General features: G+C 42.8%; 1 protein-coding gene across 3 annotated transcripts in view; it reads left to right on the top strand.

The window, feature by feature from the left end:
• Positions 1 to 16,956, top strand: part of LOC111248870 (XK-related protein 6-like) — a 59,662-nt gene extending 42,706 nt beyond the window's left edge. For 2 of the 3 annotated variants that reach the window (XM_022801917.2, XM_022801913.2), the window contains exons 7-11: positions 463 to 619; positions 1,392 to 1,533; positions 2,583 to 2,645; positions 4,327 to 4,506; positions 12,072 to 16,956. In XM_022801917.2, coding sequence (XP_022657652.1) covers positions 463 to 619; positions 1,392 to 1,533; positions 2,583 to 2,645; positions 4,327 to 4,506; positions 12,072 to 12,294 — 765 coding nt within the window. In that variant the 3' untranslated portion in view covers positions 12,295 to 16,956. The remainder of the gene's footprint in view (positions 1 to 462; positions 620 to 1,391; positions 1,534 to 2,582; positions 2,646 to 4,326; positions 4,507 to 12,071) is intronic. The other variant, XR_002672706.2, reaches the window with a different exon arrangement.
• Positions 16,957 to 18,039: the final 1,083 nt, after the last annotated feature.

Genomic DNA, 18,039 nt, shown 5'->3' with positions numbered 1-18,039 from the left:
CAGACCAAGAGGCTGGAAAATCTTGATAGGCATTTTGATGATGTGGAAAACTATGCATTATCGAAATCATACAGAAGCTCTGTGGGGGAATCGTTTAAAACGTTAAGGCGGTGAATACTAAAGAACGTACCGGTGTGGCTGAATCTAGCTTGGCTAGGCTTGACAGCTATTAGAAGCGCGCGAAGAGTCTGACAGTGCTAATATATTGTTATGCAACGTTACGGCGTCCCAAGGAAACTGTTCCGGAACCCTGCGCACTGATTTTGTGGGGAGCCAGCGATTCTCCGACCCTCGATCAAACCCTCTGAACGAATAGAAATGAGCAGATAGTGATGCGCATACGGCTGAGTGGTGAAGTTGCATAGCTCTAAATAGGTGAATTTATGGGCTAGTTGTGTGTGAGCTATCAAACATGTGTATCGAATAATAAACATTAAATTCTGGCTCTGGAATTTCTTTCAGGTGGATTACTACTTGTTAATGATTCATGAGGATCGTGATACTGCGTTGCTTTCACTATTCAAAGCGGTCCTCCAGTCGGCGCCACAAGCGACTCTGCAAATTTTCCTGTTGGCCTCGGAATTCTCCTTAAAAGGCCACATCGCAAATGAGCTGATAGGTAGGTAGGTCACAGTCTAATGAACGTTGAACGCGTGCGCAGTTTTGAAAGAGCTGCAAATAGATAACAAATACTAATAATAGTAGCAGTAGCAGTAGCAGTAAGAAATATCCGTCGGCGATTATCAAGCGTTTGGTCGGCATCCGTTCAAAATTGATTTACAGACCACTTAGCAAAATGTACACCGGAATCACCATTTGGGGTTATATTTTGGTGGGCGGTGGCAATGAACGTCGTCCATTGGGTACTGTCGGGCGCTGGGTCTCTTTCTATTGACCCGACTTGAGCAATCGATCTTGTTTCGTCTGCTCTAATAGAACTCTGGAGCCTCTGAGACACGAATCGAATATTGTATATTTGTTTTGGTACTTAGAGCGTTAGCGTTTGCGTAGTGTTATAACATATGGTTTTTGATTATTAGTACTTTTGAGCATACTGTTAGTGCTGCGCCTTGTATGAATATATGAATTTGCATAGATATTTAAGGGACTTATCCTAAAACCTAATACGTAAACCATGACTTTCATTTAAACAAAGTTTAAAAACAAAGCTTTTAGCTTAGAAACCTATTGACTAGTTTACGGGAGGTTCATTTCATCACATGCGGGGTCGCAAAATTATCATCGTCACACAAAGGATTAATATTTAGGATTTCGATAGCTCTTCGTTCGGTTCGTTAACGTACGGTACGTCGTTTATTTTCCGTTATAGTAAGTGCAACAGCCGAATGCCCATCCACTTGCTATTCATGACTGTTTCATGTTTTTTTTAGGGGGCTGTCAACTGGCTTCAGCCATGAGTTCATTGGTGAGCATCGCGCTCTCTTTATCCAGCTACCATCGGGCGCTACGGCGCTCAGTGCCAGACAAGTACAACATGAGTCGGGTTGGAGCGATACTACAGTTTATTTGGAGGTATGCGGACACAAGCACGCACAAACAAGAAACAAGATATGAGAATTATAAATCATACGGAATCAAGCCAAGACTGCACGTCTTATCTACAGATTTCACGGATTTCTACATAAACAGTGATACCCATGCGCATATCTCTAAACAAGCATGCAAACACGACAACCACTTAATCATAAAAGATTATGAAAATAGCTTGGTAAAAAATAAATCTATGTTGAATTAGCCGACTCTTTGCAAACTTTGAAAACATGTTTGAAGGCGCTTAGTCGCTATTACCCCTCTCCCTCCTCATTCCCCCCACTTTGCGTTGGTCCGTCTAGTGAACTTTGACCTGGATGGCCACCCCGGCTCTTTTAGACAACCAAGGGCCTAAGGCCAAGCCCTGAGCTCCTCAGGGAGGATTTTCATAATGACACGTAAGGCCGGCAAACGACCAAATCACGACAAAACTGCCGCTTTGAACCAGCAAGTAAGCTGTACAAGATATAAGATACCGCGAAGCGTAATACAGCTATCGTCACTGGCCATTGCTACAGTACAACATCACACATACATCGTGCAGTATGCCTTGTCCTTCTGACCAGTACTCAGCCCAAAACGAATGTTCTCTTCCCTATCTCTCCCGCTGTTGCCCCGCGTGCAGTGTAACATTGTATGCTATACAAATGTGTTTATTTAGGAAAACTTTCACAGAATTATGCCTGAACCATCCTATTGTATTAGCGAGGCGCAATACGCCTCGTAGGAAAGCCGTTCCGAGGAATGGCACAAAGTTGAGCTGGGGCCCAGCTGAAGTGAAGAAGACGAAGGCATTGGAAGGCTTTCATACGATGCTTTCTTACAGTCTGTTACACGATTTGAAACAGTAATAGTTAGTTTTTTTTTTTTTTTTTTGTTATTTTTTCATAATACTCTTGCTATTCAATAGGTCATTCAAGCTTTGTAAAAGAAATAGAAAAGATTGAACTCTATCAAAGCTTTGTTGTTGTTGTTTTTCTCATTTTGACTTACTCTATATATTTGTGGAAATGTGGCTCACTACGTTCCAGGCTGTGTACGGTGGGATCACGGATTATCTGCATCGCGTTGTTCACGTCGGAGTACACGTTCTGGTGAGTCACATTATGGAACGCTACGATGGCGTGGCACTCGCATGATTAAGGCCACTAGCACATATATTAGAGCAGGTAGAGAATAACTTCGAGGCTGGAACAATTGCATATAGCAAATCATCATTATGCGGTACCATTTATGGGGAATCGGGCACTAGCAATCAAATGATTGCCTTAGTCATGCTCGCGTTTTTTGCAAAGCGACAATTACCTCTTTTAAATTGGCCTGAGATGAAAGCTCGTGAGGTACTAATCGTTTCAACAGCGAATTGCTTATTGCTCGTACTTAGAAAACAGAAGCAGAAGAGGAATAGGCAAACTACTGATGCGGGATATACTGGACATCCTGCCATTGCCTCTGTGGGCTAGAATTAACCAGTAGGTCATTTCGTTCGTAAGCGGTACCACCAGCTTAGCCTGGTCTCCATTTCATAGATCATTGGGTAAAAAAGGAATAGTCAACCAGCTGATAAGCCGTACAGACGGTTTTTGCTGTTGTTTCGTATACGATGTTAATCTCCGTGGTAACAATGATCGTTTAGACGCCAGCGCGTGACAACTTGTTCGGTTGGTGTTCTCAAACGTTATCAATCGAGATCTTCCATGGAGGTTTGGCAATCTAGTCCAACTATAGGTATCTAATATAGTTGGCGGATTACCCAAATATGTCTGGCACGTATCACCTCTACGGGTGATATAGATCGGGTCGATAGAAGATTTTCTGGCGCTCAAACTCGTATCTGCTCAGACCTATGGAATGGTAGGCATGGCGTTTATATATACCATATAATATAGGGAGCGTTATAAGAGATTTGGGAGATGAGCATTTGAACTGTCGAGCGTTTTGTTTTATCAAGTTTTTTTTTTTTTCAAATAAACCGCGGTCGCGTCAAAGGCGGAATGATGGTATACAGATGGCTTTTTGCTGTCTCGTTGAAATTAAACTATTCCAGTTGTAATGCCTCTGTCTCACCTTTTTCTTACCGCTCTCGTTAGTATTGATCAGCAAATGGCTCAGACAAATCGACGAATATATAGAAGTAAAGTTTATTTCCAGAGATTGTAGAGCAATAACTGTAAAACTGTCAAAGGCATCATCGTGTTTGTATGAAAGTTAAAAAAATTATGGACTAAACTGCTTTTCCAGTCAACTTTACCGTATCACAGGAAACTGATGAAGGTAGCATCGGACATAGATGAAAAGATTGCGGTATGACGATGAACAAGATAACATCAATATACTGAAAAGATCAAAGGAAATCGAACGTAAAATAGACAACCCAGAACAATCTGACATCGAATTTATATTATATATATATACAAAATGATAATATCTGAAAAACAAATATTCTCTACCTAACACATTTGTTTAATGGGCGTATACCTTAGCGTACATGTCACGGTCAAAGCTTGACTGGCAATGTAAAAAGTGCATGATCGGTTGTGCAGTTTAGTGCTGACGTGATTTGTAGCAAGCAGACGTATCTATGTCCTCTCAACTGAATCGTCTGCTACGAAAGTTTGTTTTGGCAATGTCAGCGCATAGATTTACTAAGTATTGCATGGTAACTTAATCACTTCCTACGCAGGCTGGGTTACATTGTTTACAGATTTTCACATACGTTCTATGCTTAACGTATTCCGCCCTTCTTCTCTCTACCCGAATGTCACACCATTGCAGGTTGATTCCTTTATGTGTGGGTCACTGGGGCGTCATGTCGGTATGGGTAATGCATCAAGGCACGCGTTTCTGCGATACAGAGTCGGGCCAGCCTCGCCAATGTGAAGAATACCTCTTTGATATGCTCATCGGGGCGATCTATCTCGTATGTTTCCTGAACGTCAAAGATGAACCAACAAGGTGAGCCATTCGAGTTAAGAACACAGATATGTATTCAGGAGAAGGCACGATCGTGAATAGAATCTCGAAATGAGCAGAAATGTTAAACCAGCACAGGTCACGTTCGTATCTCCCATAACAATGTATCGCATAGCTATAACCTATTACCAACGGCTTTATCCGTTAAAAAGCTAGTAGTTAAAGCCTATAACGTTCTTTTGGTTTTAGAAATCTAAACATACGTCAGCCGACCCAAAAGGGCCGTTGTGCCCTGCTGTGGCCATACAAGAACATCCTTTCGTCTAATAATTTAATTACCGGTAGCGTAACCCTTCAATCATTGGCTAATTTGTGTTAATTAAAAAGTGCGAATAACAGTCGTTAATTTAATCCATATAGAGACAATAGAACGACCCTATATGTGTTAAGCGATTCTTTTTCCATCTAAAGGAAGTACTTAGATCCGAATCACAAGCAAGTTTAGCGTAGAAATTTGTACAAAACCCAATGCCCTCTAGTCATCATCAGGTATTTTTAATGTTATAATCACTGAAATCCGTAAAATTAGTAATTATTCATTTGTTAATATCGCCTAAATAACTTGCTATTAACATCAAGTTCATGAATCTTAATGGTGCGGCAAGGGACACATCGCCAAAATTAAAGATGGCGGATAATTTCGTTTTTATCTAGTACTTTATTTAAATGCTGCCATCATCTTGTTTTCTTACGTATCCTATTAATGCACTCCCAAAACCAAGTGAGCCCAAACATCGTGAAGTTCGTCAATAATCTGGGAGCGCATTAGACGTCTATGTGAAGATAGGCAGGTAGGCCTCGCCGCGCTGCAGCTTCTTTCTAACTAATAATATAATAACGCTCATCGCAGCTACTGTGACGCCTGCACTGATCGGCTTTGGCAAAGCCGGATAACGCTGGAGAATGACGCATCATTTTTTTCCCGCTTCCGGCAAGACTTCAGATCCAGTTTAAGGTGTCTGTGTCATATCGCGTTCAGCTGTTATTCCTATATGGCGCATGAATGCATTATGATTGAGAGCTTATTACGACGAAAGGCAAGCAGGCCATCTATAATTTGCCGTCAGCCAAATAACAATCAGCTTAGTAAAGTCATTTCAGATCAGGATAGCATCGCATTGCTGATACAAAAAGCCGTGCAAGCGGAAATTGCTATTACAGTATTGTACTGCATTCTGTGTAGAGGTATGATGAGTAGCAGTAGCGTACCAGACAAAATGACCAAAAAAAAAAAAAAATCAGATTTTCAATGACGTTAAAGCAGTACTAACGTCAATCAAACCTGCCGATATCTGCAATGAGATTTAAATTGCAGTTAAAATTATTAGAGGATTAGGCATAAAGGGGTTATTATCGGGTGGGTGGGGGTGGGGGGGTAAATTATTGAATGCTCTTCGGCTGCTTCGTACAACGAGTTTTATTAGCGTCTGATATTTAGCATGAACGATCTCGAAACTGACGGTCGAAGCCTTGATCGTGATTTTTACTTAAAGGATGTGGTAATAAACCGAATGGCTAGGGCACTATCACTTCTTCTATCGTGAATTTATACCGTATTACAATATTTGTAGTACTTAACTAAATATACATGTTCTTGTTAGCAAGACAAAATACAGCAACCCAAATAATTTAGAATCTGCTGTAAAAGCCCAAAATGCATCGTCGCCATGACAATCATTTGAATAGCCTCGTTCTAAATATAGATCTGTATGGTATAGAAAGATACCTCACGCTCGTCGAATGAGCGAACACGCATTTTGGTGCTGATCTGAACCGACGACAGGCCAGTGCGATCTACACATATTCGTTTTTTTCTCTTATTTATGCAGAGATCATTGCGACCCCCCGTCGTTGGCTGAGGCCTGTTTCTGTTTAAAGTCACCATGAAATCATGAAGCACACTCCTAATTGAGATACATCGCTAAGGTCGTCGTCGTAAGGCTGTCGGCGTCGATATTAATAACGACAAGTACATCGACATACAATCACCAAGATGCCTCGTATCAAACTAAAGACTAAAGTGAAACGTCGATATGCTCACGATGAAATTTGTAAACTCCTCCACAATTCAGGTTGCCTCTGTAAAGTGTACAGGCGAACGCCAACCTTGCTAGAGCTAGTTCTTGCCGTTTTATTATAATCCTTAGCTGAACAGGCGATTAATCAGTTGGCCTGAACCCTTCGGGCATCGAACCAATAGAGGATAGCCTGGTTCATTCAAAGCGCTAAGAGTTTGAATTAGATTTGTTATAAGCTGGCGAATGCTGGGCGTATCACAGGGCTGGCGTTTTTTATGGGTAACGACTGAAGATATATTGTCTACTACGTCCTTTAGAGTGACATAATGAACTCCTTCGAACTTTTTATAGGGTTAGTTGTCTTATTGCTAAGTAAATATATGCAGCAGTACTACCTATGGCTGTCTACTAAATGGTAACTCAATTATTCCGCCCGCTTACTAGTCTTGGCTGCATAGCGCAGAGTTTTTTTTACCCTCGTAAATAATGTTAATAGGACACCTCTGTCGTGATCTCTAAATAGATTTTTAATCAATGACACCTCCACTGGACCAGCAAATAGATCCCATATCTAATAATCTGTTGCGAGGGTAAATTTGCTTAACGGGATGTCTCGCCGATTCAGCCACGCCCGTTTATTGATTTCGCCATCCGCGACTACCATAAAAAGTACATTTTTATATCGAGGTACAATTCGGTACTTGAGTAAGCTACTATCTAATCTGAGCACAAAGGGAGGCAAGAGTCTCTGCGGCAGCCATTCAATGATTTCTTTTGCCTTATTTGTTTGGCTGAGATGAACGAGTGTGGCATTTTTACATATGTTACGTTCCTAACGCTCGTGCCTTTTGAAGTAGCTCGGCTTCTACCGCAGCTCTCAACACTATTGGTCATTATTGATTTTCGCAAGTCTTCGACAAAAACAAAATTCACATTGGAAATCACGCCGTGTTTTTTATGCCAACCATTTCTAGTTATGGAGTCCTATATGGCGATATGTCGCTGTAGTTCGCTGACAGAGCTCATACCTGTAAATCATTAATATCTTCGAATTTTTGATGGCTTGTTACAGCCTTCTTGCTGAAAATCGATTTCTATTCGTGTATCTCGAAACAGATATACGAATAGAAAAAAAGATCCCGCAAAACATCGCACCGTTCCAACGTAACGTCATCTCGAAATATAGGAATAATGATCGTGGTTTCATATCTTGTATTAGATGCAATAGTAGATTTCTCCAAACTACCTATTAGGTAATATTATTATAATATTATACTCTGCACTTGGACGTACACATAGGCAAACGACGATGTTTAAAGGGAAATTGGTTAAATATAGACTACAGAGGAATGAATATTCCCGACCCTATTTTGGTTAGAGGTCTCCTAGGCGTTATGAGCGTCGCAATTAATTTTCTGTGCAATGCAGTGCATACTTTTAACTAGAGCAACAAATTTTTCTAATTAGTATTCCACTTAAATAGATGGTTTCTCAACAACGACATATTCGTATACGAGCAGGTGTTCGTGTTGCTCTGCGACACGCTTTACAAACATCATTTTTGTACGGATTCACAGTAGTAGCTCAAACTAATCCAATATAGGATAGTTCATCACATGCGTCGTATATTTAAAAACTAATTCATCTAAAAATTAGGCACCATCAACTTTTGATGCCTGTGCGTTGGAACATAATCGCATTTAGGGGCTCTCCCTCGAGTAAATTTGTATACTGAATTTACCAATTAATCCAGGAATGACTACATATTAGCAATAGGGTAGCTTCCTTGAAATAAACTATTTTTCAGGATCAACTCGCCTTGGCTGCATCCCCAGCAACGCTTATCCTGCCTCGCTTTTGTGTGGAAGCCTGAATTTATTACAGTAGCTTCGTCGGCAACCATTGTGCAAGCATGCACATGTAAACAATGAATTATTTTGTAAAATTCAACAATAGCCGCTGCCAAGTCCATAACTTCTAAGGCCGAAATGTCCCTTGCTACAAGATCTAGCAGACAATCAAGTTAAAGCTATACTATCTGTATCGGTCAAACATATTCAGACGTTTGAGTTGAAATGGGACATTAGGTACTCGCAGACGAAACGAGCCTCGAGCAATTAGTTCCCCCTTATACAGTCCGTTACTCTATAGCAGCTACCCTGTCCTGCCCGCGTTGATTAAGGGGTCTCGGGTGCATTTATATGCTAAAGGTTTAAGTGGGTCAATAGATTTAACGACCTCGCACTCGACCGGCGGACTTCTTCTTTATAGGCTTTGATTCACAACCGTGCAAAAACAGTGACGATACACTGTCGTACAGTTTCTACTCGCGCAGTTCATGCTAAGCTTACTTACACTGATAAAGCACATTAAAATAGATTATTGGATTAAAAAGATGCTGTTTGAAACCCTAGTTCTCTACCCGCCTCTTCTCTACTACTGCCGTTATCACCTAATAGCATAATAGCATTTCATACGGACATTTGATTTTTTGGACCCAGTCGCATTGCGAGACGTTTTTTTTCGGCGGAGTTAGAAACGCCGCTTGTTTTTCCTCCTATTGGGATTAACCACGCCGCGTTCATGTAGCAGTGTTCGACGGACGGGCAAATACCTGTGTAGACCCGCGGCTATCGCTTCCTCTGCAGTTACATAGTAAAACAACACCTGCCTTCACTGGCTATTGTTCATATGACCGGCTGTCTCCGGGCTAACTTGGACAGATCAACTTGAACCCCGCCGTCCTGCGCGGTGAGTTACGGCAACTGATGGAACACCATTAGAGCGTAGTGGGTAGATTGGCCGACCAGGTGTGCGCCATTAAATCTGGCCTGGGTTCGTATGGAGTCGTGGCGGCCGTTCTTTGTTTGCTTTTGTCATCCCACCATCGACGCTCGCTTTCCTGCTGAGCTTTTGGCCCTTACGGTGCAAACGGACGTGCATGCTTAGAGGGCCGACTGTACTCTTACGGCTACGGCGAGCACCGCCATCCCCAGGAAGACAGCGATCGGCTGCAGGCAATCTTCCTAAGTGTGCGTGGATTCCAGCTGTTTTATAGTCTCTGCAGCAAACAGCTTTAACTGGTTTAGCAACTCTGTCCCACTGCTATGCCTAAGAACTCTGGACACTTTCGACTCATTCAGACTATTCTTATGGCCACAACCGCTATTAGCTATGGGGTCTCTGAACGAATCTCTCTAAAACTACTCTTTATCTAGTTAGGTTTAGCGACACAAGGAGAAGCTGTGGTACTTCTCACGTCTTATGGACTATGTAAACGCTAGTGAGGGTTTATGTGTGAAGGCACAGTCGATAGTGCGTTCCCACTTATCAGATGGGCAGAAAGAAAGCTGAATCTGAGGAGATAAGGCGGTGAGCTGTGAAGCAAAGGTCTATAGAAATAGCATCCATAATGATGAGGAAGGCACATATCATTTAAAATCACAAAAACGATATTTCGAATAAGCAGATATAAAGAATTCTTTATCGAAGACGAAGGGAACCTATACGTTTGGTATACCCTAAATTAACTACAAGCTCATATATTTTTGCCTACGAAACATGGCATATCCTCGATATATAAATGGTCACATGTACAAACAGAACGCTGCATTTTCAGCGTCCTCCTCACTTGAAAAATACCATTATAGCCATTCTGTGGTCGGTCTACAAGTGACAACCTAAGCCGACTCGCCGCAAACCGCTGGATATTCCTGTTATTCATTATGAATTGGTAGAAAGGTTTACTAAAAGTCATCCCATGCTAATATATAATATATCGCTATCAACAACGTCGGCGATACCCGGCTGCTGCTCTGCGTTGACCGTGCTGTAGTTGCAGACTTCTAGACGGGTTTCAGCCGCCTCGGCTGTCCTTACCATTGCTACTAGTGGTGATTCTGTAACCTTTGATGCGTGCAAGTCCGCGTCTATGACGGCCTCTTCCTTTACTTCTTTTTTCCAACAGGCGTTCACTCGCTCACCTTCGGGCCGCACTATCCCCGCCCTTCGCCAAGACGCACTCCCTCTGAGCCACCCTAACCCCTAACATAGTTCCTAGCTCGCTCGTGTGTCTCACTTGGTGTGAGCTTTTTGTGGTAGACTATCACGCTGTTAGAAATGCAACACATCTACGGCCCTGCCTGACTCCTGCACCCCAGTCCTCTTATTCCCCTCGGCCTCCATCTGCCAGCCGGCCTTTACCTGTCTAGCTGTCGGCTATGAAAACATGGCTTCTAAGGCTAAACTCTGGATGAACCTCGACTTGCCCCTGGCATGTCGGCCACAATAGCTGGCAGCCTATCGAGGCCACCTAAATTTTGAGGAAGACTGCTTGGACGGACAGAAGAAAGAGAGTGAGCGGCTGATGTCGAGCGATCACCTCTCTGCATGAGACCGCTTGATGCCTTTCCTGAGCGATCCCACGAACAGGCTCACCAGTACAGAACAGCGAACTCACCTAAAAGGGGAAGGTGAGCGCGTCTTTTGACGTCGAGCGTCTATTGATGAAGCACCTTTTGATAGTACAGCTTGTTTGCCAGCCTTCCGTTCATTAAAACGACCTGTGGCCTCCTTCTACTACTGGATCGGCTACCGCTTTTTTCCACGGCGGCCATTGTGGCTGTCCGCTTGTTATCACCGAAATCCAACGTTTAGTGGGATGCTCAAGTTACCACCCCGCGTCAGACCGTTCTCCCCAATTTGGATATTTTCGTCCGTTATTACATTCATTGTCCGCTTCGTATTGTTGTACTATCGAATCACGCAGATGTGCCATTTCGGCACGTACGTTTAAGTGAGGAAACTTCTCGCTCCGCTCATTTTTATTTCGGTCGTTATCAAGGTCGTTAAAAATCGTCTGCTCAAACGCCTTTTAATATGACGTGAAATACTAATTTAAGTTAACCGTGAGCCATCGGCGTTAATGTAGACGACGTTTTTAGACGCGTTAGGAATATCATTAAACACAAGTAGGTGTATAGACTTTTGCACACGTGTAGACCCCCCAAAAGTCGCCAGGTACATTTAAAGTACACACCTGCCTTTCATTATTGATAGTCGTACGCACATTGCTTCTCATTTTTCTAATCATAATAGTATTTGCGGGTTATCGACATATCTACTGGAGCATTGATTACGAAAGGCACTTAGAATTCAATACTCGAATAGGAAAATTTACCATATCAGTGACAAGCGTTTCTATTATACATGGCTACTTTTTACACAACGGTTAAATGGCAAAATTGTAGGAGTAAAATGGACTGGAGATGTAGACCTAGTTAGCATTTTGTCGTGGTGTACCAGCTTTGTGCCAATTAACTATACTTCACAATACGCGTGTGGGTCGCTACTTGTAGATTAATTATAGATAATTGTATGATTATTAGTCATCAAGCCAAATGATAAATTATAATCAGTATTTATTAATATCTATAAAAGTCCATATTAAATAATGGATTTCGTGTTTTACCTTTGTCTCTTCTAATATCTATTCTATGCTGTCACTATTGCGTTCTCGTTAATTCACAGGTATAAGTACACGGGCTATTACGTGATCACTTGCATAGAAAACGTAGCTACAATCGTGCTATGGTATTTCCGTGCAGGGAGCCACGTCTGGTTTCGTCTGCCAGTATTGGTCGGAACGCCATGCCTGTTCGCGTTCGGCATTCTCATTATGGCCGTCTACTATCGATACTACCATCCGAACGGGATGCTCCCGATCTACAATCCTATAGCGAGATGTTGTTAGATAGGATACGGCAAGAGAAGAAGTACCACCAGCAGGGCCCTGTTGCGTCCATACGGACATGGACACACACACCCAACTGTTGGTGGGTGTAAGCATGCAATTTTGTTGTACTTTTAACATGCGTGTAGTACGTACGACCTGTGCAAGATAGCTCGCTCGCCGCGTGCCAGTTACTGGCGTCGTGACTAGGGCAAAAACAACGGCAAAGCAGGTGCAATAGATTTGAGTCAGATATACCCAGCGGTTCCGACCATTATTAAAAATCCAATAGCAAAATGCGCACATACAAACAAAGCCGGTAGACTAAGCTTCCGACAGCGATAGATGAAGTTTGTGTGTGTAAGCTATGCTACGTGAAATGTAACATTAGCGGACACGTTGAATACGTTGCAGGGAAACGTGGCTCTCAGATTTTGGTGAACTTTGGGGTCGAACGGACGGAAGCGAAACACTGGTGAACTAACTAACTGAATACAATATAATACGTACGGGGGAATCCACAAAAGATTCAAACTTTCGGTTTTAATTAAGGACCAAACTTAAAATCATTGAAGTCTACAGTAATGCGATTATAGTATAATACATACAAGTAAATCCCAGAAAAGTGTGCAATGTGAGGAACTCTGTGATCATAAGCGTGGCCATACGGTCTCGAAGCAACCGTATCCAGTCCGAGCCCACTGTAGCCCGCAGGGCTTTATAAATGCCGCTCCGGAAAGTTGCTGTCAAAAGAACGGACCGTCAGAACGTTTGGTTATAAGGACAACCATCATGCACTATATCCACGTAAATCTTATTGCACCAACGCGCTGCAGCCTCTGAGAATGGGGCGAGAAGACGACGAGAGGGTTAATAGTTATGTGGTTCCTAAACCTGCAGCAAGGTTAAGGGAGGCACCGTAGGCTTGCCCCTAAGACCTGTTAGACCGCTGCTGGAAAGGTTTCTCGTTTTGTAAAAGCCAGGCTAATCCTGTTCGTCGAACAAGCTCAAGCCATCACCACCAAGAAATAAGCTGGTTAGAAACATCAGGATCAGACAACTCACCAGGTCAAACTAGCAAGCGAGTTGGTCACAATGACCAATCTCGTGCTGCCTAGTCGACTAACTTAGTAACGCGCACACCAATGCAGTCATCGCTGACTTGATGACAGCGGCTGGGTGGCTGGCTGGCTGGCTGGCACGCATCGATACGCGCGTACTTCCGTATATCTCAGATCCGATAAATGAAGCTAGCAGAAGGAGGACATTCACGGGAAACCGGACTTACACACAGAAAGAAAAGAATCGTGCATTCGCGAACAAGGCGCGCCACGATCTGAGCAATAAAAGCCTCGATGTGGCTCAATTCGATAATGCTGGACGAGCGAAACTCGCAACCGTATAATATAAACTCTACGAGAGTAGGAAATTCGCGCTATTAAGATTGAAGTCAGATTCGATGACCCAGCATTCAGGTCACATCACCACCAGCGCCATCAAGAATGAATAACGAGCCTGGGTAAAGCAGAAAAGTCGAAGAAGAAAAAACGAATGAGAGAGTGTCTGTGATCATACGTGGCTCCCAGAATAGCTGTTGCCACATCTATATGTACTTCTGCTATGCTGCTGTTTCATAATTTACTCATTCAGCTAAGTAACTAGCAGGCAGCCTTAAGCTCCAGACGGTACGCGAACAACCGCAATGCCCATCAAACATCATCAACAATCGTTGGAACCATTAAAACAGTCGGTACAACTACTATACGGTTAGCTGTATATATATTATATAATAAAAAAAAAAACCAAAATGAAGAGTGGACGGGAAAAAGAAGCAGCCATACATTCAAAACATACTAGTTTGGCTGTAGTACGATATACATGCATGGTGGTATGAGCTGTAATGGAATTCGGCTTTGGCAGAGAGCACGACGAAAGATAATATTGGCTCTTTGCGATCGCGTTAACGTTATCAGCGGTGGCGGCGGCGGCAAGAAAAACGCAAGCGCATTGGTTTCCACGATACCACTATATGATGATAACATCGCGCGCAAACATAACCATAACACAATCGTTCATGAGGTGTAGTCACGCAAAACAAGCTAAAATAATGGTAAAAACGGTGGCGTTACATACAAGGTGTCATCGACCCTTCAGCGAAGAAGTTTTGTATAAGAATGAAAATCGAAAGGAAAAGAAATATTTGATACTATCGAGAGTATTATTGCTATATATAGGTGCGTATATAGATGGATGAGTGAAAAAGACTGAGCGATGCTATGTAAAATATTGAAACTGGAACAAGCTGTGAAGGGAAGGCAAAACCAAGAACTGGAGGTGATTGGCTCTTATTAGTACTATAATAGCATTCTGGGATAGCAATATTGGCCTCTCCCTCATAGCGGTTGCTAGCTACCTAACACTAATAGCGACAGTAACATTATTAAATATATATGAAAGGGGGTGTACGATCTCGTCGCGCGCCACTGGGGCTTCACAAAGACAAACTGTAGGGAAAGAACGTGGCGGAGGTAGAGGCCGAGAAGCAGATGACGGTAGCCGCCCAAAAAGGAAATCATAGGGCGGGTTAGGATTTTGTTGCTTCTGCCGTTATGCAGTTCAAGCGATGGAGCGACAGGAGCAAGGTGGCGTTGTGGCCGCCTTCGCTTCCTCCGTCAGCATAGAAAGGAATAGCAAAGACCCGATGGGGCAGATCCCAACGAGAAGGAAGGAAAAAAGGCCCCGAGGCTCTGGCAATTCGGGATTCTGTCCGAATTGAGTTTGAAGCGCGGCAGCCAAACGGTCGATAGGCTGTGCATGGGGTAATCCCGTAGCAAACATCTGGGAGTTTGCGGGCAGTAGTGATGAGGGGTATTGTGGGACAGTTTTGTGGGTGAGTGCTCTGGCTGTGGGGCAAAAAGCAAATTGAGCCTGCGAGCCTGTAATATCGTATGCAAATCGGCGGAGGCGAACTCCAACACCGCCCCGCGAGCCAACAACATTCAAGATACAACGTACGTCGTAGCAAGCAAAATAAAGCAATAGTGAATGCAGAACTAATGAATTGCAGAAGCCTCGTCACCGCCTTCGCCAACGCCGGCGAATTTGAAACTTTTGAACCAAGGAGGAACTGAAGACCAGCGACTGCGGTGGCGAGTGGCTCAGTAAGGGAGAGATTAGGGGAAGCTGGTACAACGTTTGGGGGTAGATGTAGAGGCTAGAAAGCAGAGAGGATGAGGGGTCACAGGTTTCGTAAATTGAGCGTCGCAGCTATAAAGCAATACAGTAATAGATAGATGAGAGAATATATGCAACAGTACCTCTGCATTGTTGCTGCTGCTGCTGCTGCTGCCAGCATAAATGTTTACGATGACCGTAAAAGGTAAGAATGCCAAAATACTCAGCTGTTGGATAGATATATGTATCATAGCTACGACTAACTAAGCTTGCTTGACAGCGAACGTGCTCCAGGGTTCGCGGGACGGGGTTAGGCACGAGGTGAAACAAACACCTCGAAGGGGTTCGCCTTCGACCAACTCTATGTACATTGAGACATTGTCAGGTTTGTAATATGTTTGTACAGAGAAAAAGATAGGCCAGTCCGCTAAAGACCGGTGCAATGTTTCATATAGCAATGAGCGTGTATGTAGATGAAAACCAAATGATTATTATGAACGACGGTACTTAATAATGATGATGGACAACGATGATTATGAATAAGATGATTACGGTATTGGTATTGCTAATACTTGAAATATAAAAAAATACAAGAATACTAGTACGTACATATGTAATAATGACACTTCTTCCAGCACACGAACAGCCGCTACGTAAGTGGCACAATATAACAAAAAAAAAAACCATAATGTCACAAATAAGATTATGTCCAAACTATAATTATTGCTACTACCATTTTAAGGAGGATCTCCATCTACGAAGGAGACAGTGGGACAGACAACAAAATAATATTATATAGTTCCAAGTTTTGATGAAACCACAAGGCACAGCTAATGACACGAGCAGGAGCCGGACACTCCGATATCATTCGGAGAAGAAGTATATAGGGAAAATTCTATTCTGGAAAAAGAGAATGAGCAAAAACGTATTAGTATCATCATGAAAAAAACTTCGAATTTCAGAGTCATCCATGCCAGTCACAAATGACCAGAATCTAGAATGGTAGAGAGAAGCGGCGTGACCTCTGAATGACCTTTAGATACGCGAAAGAAAGTGAAAACAGTGGTGAAATCAATGATGGACAAGAGCGAACACCAAAATAACGTAACAATAAGTGGAAGAAAGCAGAATCAAAGTAGAGAATCTTTGGACGGCCTCGTAAATATCCTAGACTGCCCTATACAGAAACAAGAATGAGACTTGGGTCCTCTGTTAATGGGACGAGATCCCTGGTTGTTTCCAGTTGCAACAGCTAGACTGTCATAAGTTTCCCGCTTTCGTAATCATAACAAAAAATTATACCAATTAGTAGAACGATTATAGTGTTCATGGTAAGGGTAATGATCATGTCGGAGACTGAGACAGAAGAAATGCAACCGCAGCAGAGACAAACAAATAATAACAGAAAAAAAATAGCAAAGAGTAAAACATTAACTCGCGTCCTTTCCCGTCAGCTAATATTAATAATATACATGGATATGACGACAATAAAACTACTCATATTTTCCACCAAGTCTTCTTACTCTATTCTATACCATAGCCAATAGAATTATCTTGTGGGTCCCTAGTAAGTAGATAGATGTTTCTCTTTATTCTTTGTTTATATGTTATTGTTATTTTCGTGTGTTCAGTGCAATTTCCTGTTGCCCTTCTATTGTAAGATAGGAACGCTGGCAACGATAGCTGTCATTTTAACTAGCACAACTTATCGCTAATGTTATTCTTACAGTGTTATCGTTGAAAAAAAATTGAGAATAAGTAGTAGATCGTTGGTTTACTTAGCGGCTAGTTTGTCTTTTCATCTATTTGTTTTTCCTTTCCTGCGTTTCACTGATAGAGGTGCATTGTCGTGATAATTCGGCTCACGGATGAAGCGGCAGGACCGTTTCTGCTTTCAGATTAACAACGGACGACGGCGTCACGTGGTCTCTGTACATTTACCAAAGGTCAACTAACATTGGCAGTTGTATGGGAAGAAAAAATTGTTTTTCGAGAAGAACCTGGGAGAAATTGAAGCGACAATGCCGAAATGGTAACAGAAGCAAAAAAGTACCCAATAAAACAGCAGTAATAATATCATTATCAGCTGCAATGGGCAGCTGAAATATTAGGTCGGCCGTGTCCAAAGTCAAGGTGAGAGGGTAATTTCAACTGAGTTTGAGTATACCATCACTCTTCTTCAGCGGCGGCGGCGTCAGCGGCGGCTGCAGCAGCAGCAGCAGCAGAAAAACAGGCCAAAAGTAAGCGGGCGAAGCAGATCGGCGAGTTAATCGAATAAAGTTGGCGCTTAGCAAGAAATGAAGTAAAAGCTTGCCAAGTAGGATCCAAGATCAAATCCTATACTGGAGATTTTTGACCGCCTCCTCTGAAGAAACCAAGAAATGAAGTAGAGAGAACAAGCCCTTGCTCGTCGGATTCGGTCGGGCTTGAAAGAGTTACCACTCAAAGTCTTATGTTGGTGTCGTCTTCCTGATGAAGTCATTCGGGAAAACCAAGCCGACTTTTTTCTAAACTGCTGTGGCTGATTCCGAGCAAGACGCTGAACAGCTCAGTTGTCCCGGCGTCTGCGATGAGAATTCAGCCTTCAACCGA

Source organism: Varroa destructor, unplaced genomic scaffold, assembly GCF_002443255.2.
Source record: "Varroa destructor unplaced genomic scaffold, Vdes_3.0 BEIS01000004.1, whole genome shotgun sequence".
Lineage (NCBI taxonomy): Eukaryota > Metazoa > Arthropoda > Arachnida > Mesostigmata > Varroidae > Varroa > Varroa destructor.
Note: the sequence above shows the minus strand (reverse complement) of the source record. Positions and strands in the feature narration are given on the sequence as shown.